Below are 20885 nucleotides of genomic sequence, written 5' to 3'. Positions count from 1 at the left end.
TGGTCCCCAGAGGCTCGAAAGGAGGGCGCTGAAGGGCCCTCAGGACCAAATCCAGGTCCCATGGGGGAACCGATGGCCCAGGCCCACGTGTCGTAAGACGCCGGGCCCCTTTTAGGAACCTGGAAATCAATCCACAGTCCTCCTCACTCAGTGCTCCTACCCCAATACGGACCGCCTTAATCACTGCCCCCATGCCACGCAGGGTAACTGCTGCCTTGCCTGTTTCCAGCAGGGACTGCAAGAACTGCAAGATAAATTGCACACCAACCGAGGATGGGTCCACATTACGAGACCTGCACCAGTTAACAAACAGTCTCCAGCGATACGAGTAGGCGGTTCTTGTCGACAGTGCCCGGGCTGCCTGCATAGTCCGCACCACGGGTCCTGGAAAACCTAACGCTAGGAGCCTGTCCCTCTCAGGGGCCAGGCCATCAACCTGTGCCCTGCTGGGAAAGAGTGGAACAGTGTCCCGCTCGCCTGAGACAGAAGGTCCCGCCGCACCGGAAGCTGCCATGGCATCCCGTCCAGCAGAGGCGGGATCATTGAGAACCACGGCATGTGGGGCCACAGAGGAGCTACCAGGATCAGACTCACCCCCTCCACCTGAACCCTCTGTAGAAGGGCCTGGAGAAGAGTGAAGGGGGGAAAAGCATACAGCTGACCCTGAGGCCAAGGGTGAGCCATAGCATCCCATCCCAGAGGAGGGTAGTCGTTCCTGAGGGAGAAGAACAGGCGACAATGCGTCGACTCCCTGGTGGCGAATAAGTCTACCTCTGCTCTGCCGAAGCGACTCCAGATCTGCTCGACCACCTGGGGATGGAGCCTCCATTCCCCCGGGTTCGGGCCCCCTCTTGACATGATGTCTGCTGCCGTATTCATTGGTCCCGGCACAAGAACGGCCCTGAGAGAGCAAAAGTGAGGGTGGGCCCACAGCCACAGTTGAGTTGCAAGCTTGCACAGGACTGGGGAGGCCAAGCCCCCCTGCCTGTTGATGTATGATGCCGCTGTGGTGCTGTCGGTCCTGACGATCACATGGTGACCTCTCAGCCTTGGCAAGAACTGTCGGAGTGCCAAAAACACTGCCCTCAGTTCCAGGATATTTATATGCTGGGGCCGCCATTTGTCTTCCCAGTGACCGTTTATCCCACAGCCTTCGTGAACTGCACCCCATCCATCCTGGGATGCATCTGTGAATACCAATTGGCGATAGATCACTGGTCCTAGCACACTGCCCGAGCCTGTATTGGTCGGGGTTCTCCACCAGCTGAGGGCCCTGTAGAGGCCCATGGATACCACCACCTTGGCATGATAGGGTCCCTGTGGACTCAGACCCAAGCCCAACAGGCACCGTTGGACTGGTCACATGTGCAGTAGGACAAGAGGAACTACCTGCACCATGGCAGACATCAAGCCATGTAGCCGCATGCAGAGCCCCACTTGACCTGGGACTGCAGCTGAAAATGACTGAGGCAAGTGTTGAGGGACTGCTGTCTCTCTGGAGTCAGCACAACTGTGCAACTCCTGGAGTCCAAAATCATGCCCAGAAAGGTTGTCACCTGGGAAGGCTGAAGACGGCTCTTCTTGTTGTTCAGATGCAACCCCAGGTTCTGTATGTGGGCCAAGATCATGGTAACATGCTGTTGACATAAGGCTTCTGACTCCGCACAAATCAGCCAGTCGTCGAGGTAATTGAAAATCCTCAGACCCTGACACCTGAGGGGGGCCAGGACTGCATCCATACAACGGGTGAATGTCCGGGGAGCCAGTGAAATGCCGAAAGGCAGAACCCGAAATTCGAAAATCCTGCCCTCGAACCCGAATCCCCCCATCCCGCTTTGGAGTCAGAAAGTAGCGGGAGAAAAATCCTGCTTGACGGTTCCCGGGTTCCACCTCTCTTATGGCCTCTTCTCTAGGAGAGTAGTGAGCTCGTTCCGCAGGGCTTCCACCTGTTGAGGGTCCGCCACTATAGTAAAGGTGGACACCACTGTCACAGGAGGCTTGCGAGCAAATTGCAGGTGGTAGCCCTGAGTCATGGTGGACACCACCCAAGGATCCGCCCCCAGTGCCAACCAGGCCTCGTGATGGGCTGACAAGGTGTCCTGGCTGGCCTGGCACCCGGTGTAGTCAGAAAGCAGGGGGGCCCTTAGAGGACTCCTGGGGCTTCTTAAAACCACGTCTGGCCTTGCCCCATCCCTGCTGGCCCTTGGCCTTGCTCTTCTGCTTACGAAAAGCCTCCAGCTGGGGCCTGAGATCCCCTTGTCCCCAAAATGCCTGGTCTGGCCTGGAGGCCTCCCACTCTGCTGCCTACCCCTGCTACGCAAGAACCCTGTTGACAACTCTCGTGCACATTTACGGTTTTCCTGGGCCTGTTTAATCAGCTTGGGCCCAAACATGGCTGAGGGGTCCAAAGGCAACTTCAGCAGCCCCTCACGATCTGCCTGTGGCAGCTGTGACTGGGACAGATACAGGTGGCCTCTAGCCACCCACAGGGAAGACAGAGACCTGCCTACAGCGGTACCCTGCTCTTTGGCCGTCGCTGCCAAGAACGTGGAAGCTGCAATGAGCTCTTCTGCCAAGTCGGGGCCTCCAGTGCCATCCTTTAACCGATGGGACAGATGGGCACATAACAGGACAAAATGGCCGCTGTATTAGCGAGCTTGGCTTGATTTGCCACAGCCTTGTGTGTGTACCCAAGCAATTTGTCCATAGCACGACAGTTCTTGCTCGAGCACTTAGCCTGCCCTTACATAGGGGCTGAGGGAGTGATCATGTGAACAAGGGCCTAATCCACTGGGGGGAGGTCCCCACAAGCAATCTGCTCCTTGTCTTGCATGTTGGTCATCATTCTATTCTTGGACGACCATTTGTAATATTTTCCCGCCTTCTCGAACTGCTTGTTTACCACCGCTTTAAAGTCTGGCAGCAGGGGAATATGAGCCGATGTGGCGGGTACGTCATCATCATCAAACAGGGACAATGACTCATCAGGCTTCTGAGAGAGAGCAACTCCCAGAACCTTGATAGCCCTGGCCATCACATCGTCAAAGCGGCTGACTCTTTCATCCTGAGCAGTACGAGCAGCCGTATTATGTTCATACGAGTAATTGGACTCCTCCGAGGACACATCTCCCACAACGTCCACCTCACCAACATCATCCTCCCCCTCCTCATAGACATTATAATCTTCCTCCCACCCCAGGGGGGGCAGCCTACACTGCTGGCTGGTCAACGGGGGAGTAGCACAGAACTGCCCTCTATGACCGCCTGAACCCGTTCCTCTCTCTTGGACAGCCACTGCCATCCTATTTACTTTTGCCTGGGGGCCCCCTAAAGGAGTGGGGGCCGATCACTTCACCCTTTCAAAGAAACGGAAGCGGGCCTCTCTTGTGCGTGCAGGCATAATAAAACAGTCCATATATGTAGAGGGACTCTCTCTGGCCACCCTAGCATGGTCAAGACCCAGACATGACATGCACCTGTCGTGCCCGTCCTCCATGGGCATAGCAACCCCACAACCCACGCACTTATGTGCATCCATACTGGCCATGCACTCCTTCAAAGCCCTTTGGTTTATTTATCTAATCCTGTATACTACAGGCTGTCTCGTGGGGGGAAGTGTATACACCGTTTTTTTTTTTCTTTTTTTTTTAACTTTTTTTTTTTTTTTTCTCTCTCTCTCTCTTTTTTTTTTTTGGCACCACTAGGTGTCAGCAGAGCACCACTGACGGCCCAGAGAGAGAGAGAGAGTGTGAGAGCGAGATGGAGAGGAGAGACACGCCTCCCCACGTGTCAACCGGTCAATAGCGGAAGCTTGGGTGAACCAAACAATACTATGGATGCGGCTGTCGTGGAGCTTCAGCAGCCGGCCAGTAGCGGAACCTTGGGCGAACCAAACAATACTACGGACGCGGCTTTCACGGAGCGTCTAGAGCCGGCCAGTAACGGAAGCTTGGGCAGACCAACCAATACTATGGCACGACTCTTATCCAACGCCGGAGCGTTCGTAGCCAGCTATAAGCGGAAGCTCGGGCAAACCAAGCAATACTTATAGACCAGCTGTTGTACAGACCAGCTGACGTGGAACCTCCCGTGAGGGTGAGGAATACGTACAGACTGGGACTGCACCAACGAGAAACAGCAACAGAGGAAACAGAGAGAAAGTGACGTTCCGAGGGCTGCCAGCTGACAGATCCTCAACCTATGCAGGTACTTCTGGACCCCAAGTCTGCTTTCTTTCACACTCTTGCACACAACTTGCTTAACACACTGACACACACTGACGATCAGGTGGAGATCAAACAATCACTGGGTTCACGCCTCCACAGGTGCTTTATAGTCGCACCTTGTGGGCGGGGCCGGGCAGGCCGGTGTGTCTTGAAGAATTAGAGATAATTGGTTTCCGGTGGAGAAGCAGCTTCTGAAATGATAAGGAAATGTTGTTGCGTGTCTTTACCTGCCGATTTCTGTGATGAGGACTGACACTTGCATCTGTTGCTCCTTAAGAAATTCTATGCTGCGCTTCAGACCTTCTACCTCACACCAGGTGCTACTTGGGACCTCTGAGCTCTGTAAAAAACATTCGGTCATGTCACTGGTGTTATGAGACAACTGATTTGTGTGTCTGATAACGTTAACTTACCTGGACAAGTTGAAGATCCAAAACCTTGTTAATTCTGTCCTCAATCAAAGAGTAGGTGCCATATTTGGCACATTGGCCTGGAGAGTCTGACCTATCGATGTCAAAAACAGTTTAATTAGTTTATTGAACAGGGGCCATGCACAACACAAATGTTGGGCCAGAGTTAGCTATATAGCTTATTTACATCTGTGGTCAGACATTAAAGCACAAAAAGTGATACATTAAACTATATCATGTTGTTTTGACCTGTTTTCTATATCAACGATACAAGTCGAAGTGTACTACCTGCAGTCACCAGAGAGGATCAGCCCACCCCCTATCTCATTCAAATCTCTGACGATCCCTGCCTGTTCATTCTGCCAAGCCTGCACGATGGTAGGAATTGTGTACAGTCGTTGAAGAAGGTGCTGGCACTGATGCACTGAAGCCCAAACAGCTTCAGCATTCTTATGGTCTGGGTAGCCATGCAACCCGAAAAGTGGATGGCACCACTCAATAAGAGGTTGCAGGCAGGCATGTTTCGGTGCAGCATTGGCTGGTTCTGCCAATAACGCTCATGCCCACATGTTGCACAGACCCAAGAGATGTATATGACAGGCAAAAAATTACCAGTAGGCCTATATACCATAAAAATAATAAAGTATATAAATAGATCAAAACAAACAAACAAACAAACAAACAAAATCAATAAGAATTAACATACAGGTTATGAACTTCCTTTTTCTATCAGAATTCACAAATATCCTAAAGTTCCCTCCTGCTGCTCTATGTTTCCCTGGGTTTCTCCACAACAGGCAGGGCAAATGTTAAACAAGGACATCAGCTGGCCTTGGCACACAATGAACTTGTCAGCAGCACTGAAAAAAGAAAAAGTTATTATTTCTGACTATGACACAATTTGGTGACACATAATCTATCTAATCTAAATTAAAAGAAGAAGTCTTACTTGAGGTCATGGGGAGGTTCTTGAGGTGGCTCTTTTGACAGTTCCTCGTCAGATGACTCACTCATTTCCTCCTCTGGGATCCATGACATATCACCAGCTTCATCCATGAAAACAGAGGAGGATTCATCATTGCTGTGTACAGTACTGGCCAGTGGAGTTGATGTTCGTTTCTCAAACCTTTCTGTCTGAGTCCCCACACTAACCATCTTGGGCTGTACCTGGACAGGATAAAAAAAGAGGTTTACCTTATATAATTGTGCAACATTATACATTCAGTGTCCACTTTAATAGGTACACCTGTACAATCTAATGCCATCTAATACAACAGCTCTGTCACAAAATCTGCATTCATGAAGCTTATAATGTTCAATGTTTGTTGACATTCGGTCTGAGCTGTGTTAGTTCAATTATATGTTAATTATGGAGGTCATAGTGTTGGAGTTGTACCAGCCTGCATCATACTAAGAGGTCTTTCTAATATTTTGCCCTCCTACATTATGTAAATAGCTGTGTGGCATGCACAGCTAATTCTAGATATACGAGTAATGTTACACTACCTGATGAACGATGTAACGGCTTGAGATTACACTGTGAGCCAAAGTGAAACACAGATGGTTGAGGAACCAGTGGAGAAGGCCTCTTCCTCTGGGTCTACATGCACTGCAGCACTGGCTGTAGGTGCATCTGTAGTATCTCCCACATCCTTATAACACACCAACATTACACCACATGAAAATAAATTACAAATGTACTAGATGTGCAAACAAAGTCACCAAGCTGTAACTAGACTTCAGGGTTCTAATGTTAGCAAACTGAGGTTACCAAGTATGCCTTCTCATAAGTAAACAGTACACTATATTAACAAAATGCATTGCTAATGCTAGCTAACAGATTTACAAGCTAGCTAAGTTGCCTTACAACAATCAACACGTATCACATGTTGAGTCTCATTATTTAAAATCATTATTATGACTAATGTGGAAGTTAGCAAACGTTAGAAAACAATACTTACGGTGCACAGCTCACGTTTTCGTCTAGCTGAATCTCTGACGGATCCGTGGCCATTATGCCGGCCAGAAGCTGCTGCTGATGGTGGACTTGATAAAGCCTCTGTGCACTGAAGGAACCGCGCCAGCATTGAGTCTCACCCGCTCCTGGCATCGGCATTCCATCCTAAACTCCATCATATCGCTGGGATGATAATCCTCCTAACTAAAATAAGCACCACATACGACCACGTTTTTCGTAACAGATGCCGAAGTGAAGTCTCTTCTCTTCACCTGCACAAAAAGCACCCAGGCACGAAAGATAGTACCGTTCCTTTTCCTGTTAGGAAAACGGTGGACCCGATGTCCTGACAGGTTGGAGTTTGTGCAACCAGCACAAACACAATAATTTACCATGATGATGATAAATAAATGCGACCACGACAGCTCAGACTCACTACCGCCTACTACTGCGCACTAGGCTGAGGCAGAGCTGAGGAGACCAACTCCCTCCCATTACGTAATATGACGCGATGTTCGAAAAAAAGCATTTTTAGGAGCTTTGCTCAAAACGGCCACTTTTTCCTCTGAATACATGCCCTTATGTCTTGTAAAACATATAGGCCCTTTTACTGTTAGTAAACAGTATGACGTTTTTTGGTGGGCGGGGCTTATCTGGATGCAAAACAATTCTCCACAGACATTAGCTAGTGCTAGCTAGGGAGTTATTTTGGCTTGTTTTAGACAATGGTAGGAGATGATACAAGTGGTGCATTCAGAAATACTTATTTAAGTGCCGGAGCGCACGCTGGAGCAAACTGTACTGTTCGTAAATTCAGAGCACTGTCTGAATGTAGTGTTCGGTTATCCAGAGCACCGCACTCTGTCTGTGGAGATGGAGCAGCAGAGCACTGAGCAGAGTGAACGTGTGATTAAATTAACTGCTCGTTAATTCATATAGAAATATGAAGCTCTGTTTCTTTGACCAACAGGGCTCTCATTTTAGTGTAGAGTGTCAGACTGAATTTACCAGCGCACCATGTCAGGTCACTCACTCTCCAGGGCCGCCAGTGTTACTTGAATAAGTAAACACTGACCAAAGCGACCAGACTGGCCGACCTGTATGCTCTCATACAGTGGATGGCTGATTTGACAGGATTGCTAAAGGTGGGACGGCTGACTTTGTGGTTGATTACTATGACGGCACTTCAACGGTTTCCTCCAGTTTGTTTTGCTATCGAGCTAACGTTAGCTAATGCACTAAAAAGTTAGCATTACGGAGAAATCCAATATTCCTCTTAATACCTCCCCAATTTCTGATTATGTGGACATGATAACCCTTAATACACGTGACGTTATTCATCCCTACAACAGGAAATACTTTTTCCCTAACCTGATATGAAGTGTGCCCTGCACATGTGAGCATTTTTGATGATCGCCTCCGTCCAGTCCTTTCGTCTTATCTCATTTAACCATAGCTGTCTTTGTTTTTGTTGACGGGCAGTGTCAGGTGGTATGTGCTAAAATTTACCATGACTCCTACTATTCTGGTTCCCAATAACACGACAAAACGACATTTTAAGACTCCTATGTAGCCTACAGCCCTGTGGTGGTGAGTCGTGTTTTGCCTCCAGCTAACAAACTGACGACATTGTGACATCTGCCCTAAAAGGGTCTATTAAATTCTGCATTAACTTTTCACATGGTCATTTTCACACAAGGTTAAGTATAGCTTTTGTAAAAACTTTATATTTTTATATTTTATATACTTTATTAATCCCCCTGAGGGGAAATTAAATTTTTTCACTCTTTTTGTCATTAACACACAGATCCGAAAGACACACACATGCAGGGCTCTCAAGTCTCACGCTTTGAGAGTGTGACACACGCATTTTAACCTTTTCACACTCTCACTCGCCACACCTGGTATTTCTCATGCATAAAAAATTATGATAACACCCACGAAGTTACATCACTGTATAGTGGGACGTGTTGCAAGACGCTGTGGGTACCGGAGCGCTCAACAAGTGTTTGCCACGCTCCAGCCAATAAAAATAAGACACAGCTACACAACAGCCAATCAAAAAATAACATACAGCTAACCTATCAGCCAATCAGAAAATAGCATTGCTGTATCCGGGTAAGATACAGGTGATCTGACTGCAGCAAAAAGAGGGTGCACACACAAGACAGGGGATGCCTTATCACATGTGTACAGTAAGTCATCTCAACATTTGATTTTGTAGCGTACTGAATGATATTACTTGTTGCACAAAAGGAAAACAATGAGAGCTCATCTCGGGGAATATCAGCTTTTACCTAACAGTTTGTCAAGACCACATGTGAACTTTAGCCAACAGAATTTTGCTAACCGGGTGGTGGCTTAATGGACAGAGCAGACGCTTCAAGTACAAGGCTTTTGCCGCAGCGGCCCAGGTTTGACTCCAACCTATGGCCCCCTGCTGCATGTCACTCCCTCTGTCTCTCCCTTTTTCACGCTTAACTGTCCTGTTAACTTTACTGTCAATTAAAGGCTAAAATGCCCTAAAAAGAATATTAAAAAAGAATCCTTGCTAATTTCAGCAGCTATTTTAAACACATATAGATGGTTGATGACTTATTTGTAATTTAATGCTAGTGCGGCTATCATGATTTCATGTAATTTCACCGTGATTACAGTTCATTAGCTTCACATTAGCAAACACATCAACATCTCAGTCACTCACGGAGACTTTTCCTTCAACAAATGGCGGAAGGATTGTAATTATCACAGGTCTTTCTGGGTTGGTGAATCTGGGTGAGGACATAATAACTCTTATAGTCAGTATCAGAACTTTAGAAAGCTGTAGTTAATCACTGTAAGCACACAGACATTTTACTTACTCATGTCAACTGCTTGCACTGTGTCAACACACGTCCACACCCATCTCTGCTCAGTTAGAAAGAGGCAGTACCATGTCTCAGCCAAGTAGCAACCTCCAGGGCTGACGAGTGAAGCCAATGCGCAAGTGCCAAAAAGTGCAGTTCATTGACTGGCCACCTGGGGCTGGTTGCAAATGCCCATAGACTCCCATGTTAAAGGGCCAGTGTGTAAAATGGTTTGAAAACAGTGACGTCAGTGGTCAAATTCTAGATTGCAGGGCTCACTCGCTCACCCCTCCCATCGGGTAAATGACGGTGGCCTCGTAGGGACAAAAAGCCTTGCGCACGAGTTTTTCAGGAGTAGGTCTATCTAGCGACGAGGTGAATATTTATTTAGAAATCTAAACCATGTTACGATATTGTAATGAATCCCTCACGAGCAGGAGACCAGAGGAGCGTTCGGGAAAAAGGCCAGTTTATTTGAGCACTCCAAAAACTCCGGTAACACTCCAGGGGGTAAAAGACTCCTTCCCAAACTCTGATTCTTCTGGCGTAACACACACACTCCGTACACACATACTCGTTTACCATATCGAGTGGGGACCCCCCTCCCCTCTCTGCTCCACCAATCTCCAGCCCGCACACTGACTGACAGCGTAGCCGGTAAACAGAGCTCAGCTGTTTATTTAGCCTAGCAATATCTCCAGACTATAGTAGCTGCAATGGACGACTTTGAACGCGATTTTGAAGTTTCTTGTAGCGGACACAGACCCAGAGCCATACCTGTTTGAGCCGGAGAGCATACAGATGAGGAACTCCATGTGTTTGATGCTGAGCGGGCGAGAAGAGAGGCTGAATGCACAGAATGGGATTCGGTGCTACTGCTACCATCGTTGGGGAGATATATCATCAGGAGGAAAAGCGCCGCAGAGAGTGCATCACAAGGAGTGAAGTTGCGTCTTCTTTTCCTCGCAGATGACGGTTCGGGTTCATTCTCTCCTGTTGCGTGGTAAGTGTGGTCCATTCGCAAACTTTATAACTAAAAAAACTTTTCACTACTCTCTATCGACGAACTACTAACACTCTCTGCTGTTTCCTCCTCCTTCTTCCTTCCTTCCGCTGTCTTCGTTGGTTCATTTATACACGCGAAACGCGTTCTCTGGCTGGCTGGATTGTCCGCTCGGTCTGCCGTACATACATGGCGGCGCAAGATGGCGACCTCTCTAAAGCAAGGCCCTTGCTATATATATATATATAAAAGCATAATTATAAGGCTACGAAAACCAAAACGAATTTTATTTTATAGCGATTATACACTTATATAAACATATTAATGGGTAGAATATTCAGATTCAGATTCAGATTGACAGTAAACTATGCCAAATATTACACACTGGCCCTTTAAAATGCCCAACTTTACAGCTGAAATAAACATGTTCACAGCCTGGTGCAAAAAACGGTTTTGGTCTCTTTGGCTCATTTCATCATTCATGACAACTGTACGGGGGGTGAATTTTCCCGTTTAAATGTTATTAAGGCTTAAAGTTCTGCATAGTTAAGGGTGCCGATTTTTTTTTGTACAAATAACGTACAAATAATATGGCTTGCTGTGCAGATAATTGTACCAACTGACCTTCCAAGACACCAGTGGTCCAGTTTTTTGGTAAGTGACATTCTGTAATCATTTTATTTATATGTTAGCACTAATTAGCATGTATCATTGTTTTTCTGGCTTGTTAGCTTAGCTCGTTATCTCGCTATCTAGCTGCTAACTTTCATGCACCAAAGTAATACAGAAGTGTCAGAAAGTTTTCTGAGTCTTCCAGACCTCAACTTGACCTCCCGTTAACTGCCACAGGGGCAGTTCACCAGTCCTCTTTGCACTATACACTAATGACTGTAAGAAAAGCAAATCTGGCAACTCTCAATTTTTTTTAATTTTCAGATTACACTGCCATTCTCAGTCTTCTGCACAAGGACAAATGTCCCTCAGCCTATTTTGATGAAATAAACATTGGTTTGTGCAGTGGTGTGATGCCAACTACTTGGTTTTAACACCAGTAAAACTGAGAAGATGACTTTGGACCCCAGGTCAGTGGGGGATCATAGCCCAGTCATCATACATGATGAACAAACAAATCTGGTGTGCTTCTACCGAGTACCTCGGTTGTCCAACTTAACAGTAGCCCTAGCTGAAGGGTCCATGTTGGCAGTGTGTATTCTCGGCTACAGCAAAGGTTTTATATCTTCAGAAGACTTTGAGTGTTTGGGGTGGATCAGAGGATCATGTTTTTATTTATCAGGCTGTTCTAGAGAGTGTTGTCAGGTATGGTTTGTCAGCATGGTTTGAGAGTGTGACTGCGGATACAAATTCAAACTTGCTCATCTGGCTCAGACAGCCATGAAGGTCATGGGGAGGAAGGAATACCAATCTCCCCAGACACTACGGCAAACATTTTAGGACATCCTCAGGTGTCAGGCTTCAGCGTCAGACCTTAGATGAAAAGGCATAAGGTCTCAGGAAAACCTCTGTCAGACGTCACACTAAACGGCCTCAGAAAAATTCATCGGACCAAAAGGCGTCAGAAAAAAGAGGTCAGACCAAAAGGCATCAGAAAAAAAGTCGTCAGCGCAAAAAAGGCATCAGAAAAAAAGTCGTCAGACTAAACGGCCTCGGAAAAAAAGTCATCGGACCAAAAGGCATCAGAAAAAAAGACGTCAGATCAAAAGGCGTCAGAAAAAAAGTTGTCAGACCAAAAGGCATCAGAAAAAAAGACGTCAGACTAAACGGCCTCAGAAATATCAGTCTCATATAAAAACGGACTATTTTTATTTCTTCAAACTTTGATTAACAGTCTGCAGACCATGGGTGCAGACTAGTAATTTATTTATCTATCTAAAGCGGTAATAAATGACGTCATCAAAACACGTTATTCTGGGTCCTTTTGGCTCAACAGTGTGAATTTCATTCATTTAATAATGACCTAAGCATAAATAACAGGGGATGCATTATTCGGCAGCAGCAATCAGTTCTGTCGAAAAATGCACACACCCCTTAACACCCTCATGAAACTTCAAATCAGAGTTTGATAGGAACACCATCATGGCTTTATCAGCACGTAGCGTACTTTGTTTGATGGGCCTTGACAGTGCGAATGACTCCCTACATTAATTTTCCGCATTTAAAAACCTTGTTTTCGTAGAGCTATCTGAAATCCCATGCTTAAAAACGCAGCCACACACAAAATAGTGAAGAGTTGGCATTAAGAAATAATGAGAGATTAATCAAGCAGACTATTCAGACCAATCGAGGAAACACTACTTTACCGATTCTAATAAAACATTGATGGCGCTAAACGTTAAAAAACTAGACTTCAGATCAGTGATCATCACTGATGAACCTGACAAAGAAGATTATTTTGTTTTTAAACAGTACATTTCCTTAAAAATCAAGACGGTAGCTTTCCTTTCAGCTGTGCGCGCGCTCCCGCGAGGTGCATGCAGTTCTCGGCAGGCATGCAGATCTCGGCATAACAGCGGCCATGCTCCTAGCGTAAGAAATACGGAGTTTTCACCAATACTGGCATTGGTTTTAAAGGAAATATCAACAAATTTATGGATAAACTGTTCGGAGATCACAAAGATCATTCATAGTTTTCAGTGATGTGACCCGCGCAGCTGGAGGGCAAAACAGCGGTTCAACGACACGACCGGACACTGTACAGAGCAGCAATAAGGACTGTTAATTTCCCCATCTATCAACCCACGAATACTTAGGTCATCTCACTGATCATTAACATAAGAGACGTTGTCAAACTACAAGTTTTGGGTGATTATGATCAGTATCCAGCTCTCGCCGCTGTTTTTTTTTTTTTTTTTTTTTTTCTCGCCGCTGTATTTCTGTCACTGAAAACAGTCCCTGTCTGGAGGATCCCTCGCCTAAAAGCCCAGATCAAAGCTTTAAAACTACAGCTGTCATTTGGGAGGTGAAGGCAGGGTTTCCCCCATCATTATAACACTCGAGTCGAATGAACGGGGAATATGAAAAAAAAACTCAGCGTATCCTCTGAATAACATCTCTAGCTATATCGCCGCCGCCACAACAACAACAACAATAACAACAACAACAACCTCCCTCTACAAACAAATGTTGCTCGTCGTTCTCTCAGCATGTGTCAGTTACTTCACAAAAGCAAACGTAATGACTCACTGTTAACTGGTAAGTTAGTTAGTTGGCTCCTCTGACCTGCTGCTGTTGCTGCTCATAAAACGTACAGTTCGTAGTGAATCCGTCTACGTTAGGACAATAAACAAATATAAAATAAGACGCCCGTACGCACACCGCTTCGGCACATAGGCTACTGAAGCGGTGTGCGTACAGGACACACCCAATATCCCAAAAGTTTAGAGGGGGATGTTGAATTTTTAATGATTTTATATATAAATATATATATAAATAGTCCGTTTTTATATGAGACTGATTTGTCTGAGGCCGTTTAGTCTGACGACTTTTTTTCTGATGCCTTTTGGTCCGGTGACATTTTTTCTGATGCCTTTTGGTCTGACGTCTTTTTTTCTGAGGCCTTTTGGTCTGAGGTCTTTTTTTCTGATGCCTTTTAGTCCGATGACTTTTTTTCCGAGGCCGTTTAGTCTGACGACTTTTTTCTGATGCCTTTTGGTCCGATGACTTTTTTTCTGACGCCTTTTGGTCCGATGACTTTTTTTCTGAGGCCGTTTTGTCTGACGACTTTTTCTGAGGCCGTTAGTGTGACATCTGACATAAGTTTTCCTGAGACCTTATGCCTTTTCATCTAAAGTCTGACACTGAAGCCTGACCCCTGAGGATGTCCTAAAATGTATGCCGTACTGTATGAGCAGTCTGTTCTCAGACAAGCACAGAGAATACTGTCTGACTCTTCCCATCTTCTCCACACTGAGTAAGAGCTTTTACACTCCAGCAAATGATACAGATACAGTGATACATATCCAAATTTAAACTGAACTGTTTTAAAAATGTATTTGTGCCAACGTCAGTTAAGATTACAAATAATGTTGCTTGATGCATAGGGGCTGTGTTGTGCTTTGCTTATGGTGCTCTGTTGTGTACTGGTGTTATGTGCAATACATGAATGGCTGATGTGCAATACTGTTATGCTTTTATGGTGTATGCATCATTTCTTCTGGACTATTATTGTAAGGCAGCAATACTTGTGCAGCTCCTGAGTCCGAGACAAATTTCCCTATGGGGACAATAAAGTATATTGTATCGTATTGTATCATATCAATATGATACAATGATGTCTTGGTGTGGTATGTTTTCGAGACAGCAAAAAAGTAGAAATACGCAAGAAATTTCCTTGATTTTTAACATTTTAAATGTATGAATACTAACATAATATGGACTTTTTTTATATACAAATCAGGAATTACAGTCTGGCTGAAATGAGCTTGTTAAAGCTTGGATAAAAGAAAATCAGTGATTTCTTTCTGCACACATTATACTTGTTAGAAAATACTTGTTGAAAACTGCTGAGTTGTGGAGTTAGGCTGTTGAACTGTTTTTCATAATTTCTGTGTGAAGGATTTTTCAGGTGGGCCTTAAAGCCTGCTGGATTACGCAATGTAGTCATTCTTAACATAACCCCTTCCCTAAAATACGTCCCACAATCTCTCTGAGCTTTTTCAGATAAATGATGAATCTAATAAATACATGAATAAACATCTCTGTTAAATGCCACAGTCATATAAACACAAGCTATTCAGCCGTCACTAACAAACCTTTCAGTCTTTCTGGCTGAATCAGCCACCTGGCCCTCCATCAGTTTACTGCTCACTGCTGTGGGTGGGTGCTTTGTGCTAATGTTAGCTGCTATTATCAAGTGAAGGCCAGGAAGCTATAGCCACGACTGTCAGTCCCTGGTTTAAAGGGTGTGTGTGCTGTGACTGTGTGTGCTACTGGCTTAGCTGCTGACAAGAGCCTGCAGCTTCACAGCGACTCGCTCATCAGTTCAGGGGTCGTGCATGTTAGAGTGCTACTGGGTTAGCTGCTGAAGAGTCTGTAGCTGTGCGGTGGCTCATTCTTTGGCTCTGTGTATTTTTTATCCACTACTCTCTCTCACCATCGCCCTCATAATTCACAGTGGAACCAAAGTGACTCCATACACCAAACCTGTAGGTTATCGGAGGACCTTAAATTTCTGGTCTGGTAATTGCGTTACTAATCATCTTTGAATTAAAAGGGAATTCCCACACACTGCCCTGTTACTTGCAAACTTTAACTTAGTTTATTGCAAGTGACAGGACAGTGTGCGGGAATTCCCTTTTTCTTCACCTATGAACATTTTCCTCCTACACACCTGTCTACAAGTTTTTGAAGGTGTGCATGAGCCTCTATATTCTAGTTACTAACCATCTTGCATCAAGCTAGTTTAGCGTAGCTGCCTCCCAGTGTGTCTCAGTGGATTAGAATGTTCTGGTTTGGGGGTGGGAGGGGCAGACAGCATGTTGCCTGTTCTGTTCTGTGGGCTGTCTTCTTGAGGACAGTAGCACTGAGAACATTATATTAAACACAGATTAGGCCAGGGATTTTTTCTATTGAATTTTCTGCGGATTTCAATGACCAAGCAAGTTTTGCAGATATTTTGGTCGGAGGTGGAGCGGCTCTCCTTTGGATTCGCCGGAGATGGAGACGGGGTAAGCGCACAGGAGCGCTGGTTAGGCTACGGCAATGGGGATAACATGCTCCGCTCCTGTCTATACACCTGACGAATGTCCACTCTCTGGAAAATAAGATGGACAAGTTTCTGCTCCTAACTCATAAAGTCATTACAACACCTGGCTGACCAGGTGACAGACGTGGAGAAAAACATCCAGACTCCCTGCTCATCATCCTAGGGGATTTTAACAGAGCAAACCTCTATCACAAACTTTCCAGATATAAACAGCATATAAAATGCCCCACCAGGGACTCCAACACACTGTACCACTGCTTCACAGTTTTAAAGGACGCCTATCGCTCTGTCCCCCGTGCAGCTTTGGGGCTCTCTGATCACTGACTCAGAGAGCTCTGCTCCATCTCATCCTGACCTACAGGCAGAAATCAAAAACTTCTAAGCCTGTAGTAAAGACTGTATGGAAGTGGACTGAGGAGTCAAAGCTGGAGCTACAGGCCTGCTTTGACTGCACAGATTGGAGTGTTTTTAAAGCTGAGGCCACAGACCTTGACAAACTCACTGACACTGTGATATCTTACATCAGTTTTTGTGAGGATATGCGTGTGCAGACGAAGACCTTCTGCACATATAACAAACCCGGGTTCACACCAAAACTCAGGCGGCTGCTCCAGGCCAAGGAGGAGGCCTACAGGAGCAAGGATTGGGCTTTGTACAAGCAGGCGAGAAACAAGCTAACAAAAGAGATCAGGGTAGTCAAGAGGGGCTACAGTGAGAAGCTAAAAAACAGTTTCTCAGCCAATGACCCTGCGTCAGTTTGGAGAGGCCTGTAGGACATTACCAACTACAGGAGACCATCCCCCCACCCTGCGGAAAACCTCCGTTGAGCAGAAAACCTGAACAGCTTCTACCGCAGGTTTGAAAAGGCCCTTTCCACACCTCTCAACCACACAAAGGGATTACCTGCACCCCAGCAACCCCCTCCGCCCTCTCCTCTGACCCCCCACCTGCACTAAAGGTCTGTGAAGAGGATGTGTGTCGGCTCTTCCAGAGACAGAGGACCAGGAAGGCTCCAGGACCTGACAACGTCTGCCTCCTGCCTGAGAGTCTGCTCTGACCAGCTGGCCCCTATCTTCACTCAGATTTTCAACTGATCGCTGGAGCTGTGTGGAGTACCCTCCTCTCTTCCACCATCATCTGCTTCAAACGCTCCACCATCATCCCAGTCCCCAAGAAGCCTTCCATCACAGGATTAGATGACTACAGGCCCGTCACCCTGACATCTGTGGTAATGAAATCCTTTGGAAGACTGGTGTTGCGCCACCTGAATGACATCACAGGCCCCCTGCTGGACCCCCTGCAGTGTGCCTACCGGGCGAACAGGTCGGCGGATGATGCAGTCAACATGGGACTGCACTACATCCTGCACCACCTCGACTCCCCAGGAACTTATACAAGGATCCTGTTTGTGGACTTAAGCTCTGCGTTCAACACCATCATCCCTGAAATACTCCACCAGAAGCTCATCCAGCTCACGGTGCCTGCCTCCACCTGTCAGTGGATTACCAGCTTCTTGACTGACAGGAGGCAGCGTGTGAGGCTGGGGGGCATCACATCCAGCTCCCTGTCCATCAGCACTGGCGCCCCCCAGGGGTGTGTCCTCTCCCCACTGCCCTTATCCCTGTATACCAACGACTGCACCTCAGGGGACCCTTCTGTGAAACTCTGGAAGTTTGCGGACGACACCATGGTCATCTGTTTAATCCGGGATTGTGATGAGTCTGCATACAGACAGGAGGTGGAGCAGCTGGTCCTCTGGTGCGGACAGAACCACCTGGAGCTGAACCCGCTCAAGATGGAGTGGACCTCCCACACAGACACTGTCCGGAAAAAGGCCCAGCAGAGGCTGTACTTCTTGAGACAGCTCAGGAAGCTCAACCTGCCTCAGGAACTGCCGATCACGTTCTACACAGCCATAATCCAGTCTGTTCTCTGCACATCCATCACCATCTGGTTTGGATCTGCCACCAACTGGACAGGAACAGACTGAAATGGACAATCAGGTGTGCAGAAAGGATTATTGGGACTGATGTTCCCTCCATCGAGGAACTGTACCAGTCAAGGGTCAGGAAACGGGCAGGAAACATCTCTGTAGACCCCTCACACCCTGAACACAAACTGTTTAAACTCCTCCCCTCCGGTAGGCGCTACAGAGCACTGCTCACCAAATATGCCCGTCACAAAGACCGTTTCTTCCCCCAGGCTGTCGCACTGATTAATTCCTACCAGTCACAGAGTGGCAGGACAAACAACACTTGCATCCTTGTGTATTGTAGCCTATATTTTTTTATGTTTCTATGTTATTTAATGAATATTTGTGTATATATATATGTATATATGTATATATATATATATATATATCTATATATATATATATATATATATATATATATATATATATACATATATATATATATATATATACATTTTTTTTTGTATATTTGCATATTTCTCAAAGCGCTTTCTCAAAGCGCTTTTTACACTAGGAGTCACATTCACCCATTCACACACACATTCATACACTGGTGGCCGAGGCTACCATACAAGGTGCCACCTGCTACTCAGTTTTAACACACTCACACACCGATGGTACAGCCATCGGGAGCAATTTGGGGTTCAGTATCTTGCTCAAGGATACTTCGACATGCAGCCTGGACGAGCCTGGGATCGAACCACTGATCTTTAGATTGGTGGACGACCCGCTCTACCTCTGAGGCACAGCCGCCAGTAGTTGGAGACATGAAATACAATACTTTTTAATGTATGAAATGTTCATTCATTGTGGAAATTAAGAAAAAGCATGTTTGTCGTTTCTAATTAGACTTGCACCGATTACAATTTTTTGGGCCGATCCTGATTTCTGATTTGCAGAGTGTTTGGACGGCCGATCCCGATTTTGGCCGACTCCAATTTAATTTTTTTCAAACCACTTTACAGCACACAAGATATTGCAATATTTTCTATCTTTCCTTTATTAGAACATTTTAACCAAGATACAACCAGCTTTTCAGTAATCATCTCAAACAAACAAACAAAAACAGTGACACAGGTTAAGAAACATTTTCCTTTTTGCTCAAATATAACTTCAGGTACAGTATTAAAATAAGTAAGTAAAAAGGCATACATAAATAAAAACATAGATAAATGAAATAATAATTCTTGGTGTATAGCATTTGTGGTCTTGAATAGACAAAAATTACATAGGCTTACTGCCGACATGATGTAGGTCGCCTGTACGAAAGCCCTTAGCGCTGAGGACGCGCCCGCCAGTAAGCGCACGGACACGCGCATCTTCGGCATGCGGACACGCGTATCTTCGGCACGCAGACACGCGCCTCGTCAGTCACAAGTGGCACTGTACAGCAGTGAGAGCTCCGCAGTTAAACTTAACACGGATAATTAACAACTTTCTCCTTCTCTCTTTTAATGTGTGTTCGTGAATGATTAAGGTGAGAAGCCATATTTGTAAGAATTGAGTGTAACCTAAAGCTATTTTTCCTTTTGTTTATTTCAGAACCACACACGTAGCCTACACACTTATTGTGAACCTCCTGCCTTGAAAATTAAAGTATCCTCTCGAACCTGATTCTCTGGCTGGAATCATTTAGTTGTCCTACCCAAACCAGTGTGTCCCTGAGGTCCCCTTCTTCACATCGGCCAAGCTGTGAGTTGCACATGTGCGTGTGTGCGCTGCTGATGTTATACGATGTAAATCATGCAGCGCGCTGGGAATTTGCGGGCGTTTAAAGTCGGCATATTTTAGACTGACCGGCTGGTCGCAGGTCATGGCCGATCACATGAAAATCGGCCCAATTTTGAGCACTGCCAATTAATCGGTGCAAGTTTAATTCTAATAGTTCCTTTTAAAGCCAATATCGGCAGATACAGATGACGTGCTGATATTATCGTGCATCCCTAGGTTAAGCTGTATATTTTAATTTCCAAATGTAATCGGTAGTTCAACATTTTGTTAAGTTTGTAATGCATACCGAACCAAAAGCCAGCCAAACAGTTCAGTAGGAATACATGTATTATTACACCCCTGATAACGTGATAGTTTTTATTCCATTTTACACATTTTATTTGAATTCTTGACATGGAAATAGGCAGAAAATGTTACAATCTAATACAGTGTAAAACAATATATAGACATATACACATACACATACTCTACACAATCATCCAGTGTACCCCCTGGAAGTGCAGGGAGTGTGATACTGCCCTCTGTGTCATTGAAGACTAGGGCCTCTAGTTTCACAGACCAGGCGAGGCGGAGGCGCAGCGCACCTGCGCTTCGCCAACTGGGTGTGGCCAGGCGGATTTTGTAAGTTTGGCACACCGTGCGCGCTGGCGCAGCTACTCCTCTTTCCCACCTCCGTCCCTCCTACCTGCGCAAGCCCGAAAGAGGGAGGAGAGAAGGCGTGGAGTGCGTAATATTGCGAAAATTAGGCCTATCCTGACCCAAAAAGATGCAGAAAAATTGGTCCTCGCTTTTGTTACCTCTAGGCTGGATTACTGTAACTCTCTATTATCAGGTAGCTCTAGTAAGTCCTGAAAAACTCTCCAGCTAATTCAGAATGCAGCAGCATGTGTACTAACAGGAACTAAGAAACGAGATTATATTTCTCCTGTTTTAGCTTTGCTGCACTGGCTCCCTGTAAAATCCAAAATTGAATTTAAAATCCTACTGTTAACTTATAAAGCTCTAAATGGTCAAGCTC

At 45.8% G+C, this 20885-nt stretch overlaps 1 protein-coding gene and 1 pseudogene across 1 annotated transcript in view; one reads left to right on the top strand and one right to left on the bottom strand.

Moving 5' to 3' along the window:
* Positions 1-399: 399 nt before the first annotated feature.
* Positions 400-1829, bottom strand: LOC126404654 (uncharacterized; annotated as a pseudogene).
* Positions 1830-19604: 17775 nt separating this feature from the next.
* LOC126404653 (actin filament-associated protein 1-like) overlaps positions 19605-20885 on the top strand; it is a 47768-nt gene continuing 46487 nt past the window's right edge. The window contains exon 1 of the mRNA XM_050068031.1: positions 19605-19613. Coding sequence (XP_049923988.1) covers positions 19605-19613 — 9 coding nt within the window. The remainder of the gene's footprint in view (positions 19614-20885) is intronic.

This window comes from Epinephelus moara, chromosome 17 (genome assembly GCF_006386435.1).
Source record: "Epinephelus moara isolate mb chromosome 17, YSFRI_EMoa_1.0, whole genome shotgun sequence".
In the NCBI taxonomy this organism is placed as follows: Eukaryota; Metazoa; Chordata; class Actinopteri; order Perciformes; family Serranidae; genus Epinephelus; species Epinephelus moara.
Note: the sequence above shows the minus strand (reverse complement) of the source record. Positions and strands in the feature narration are given on the sequence as shown.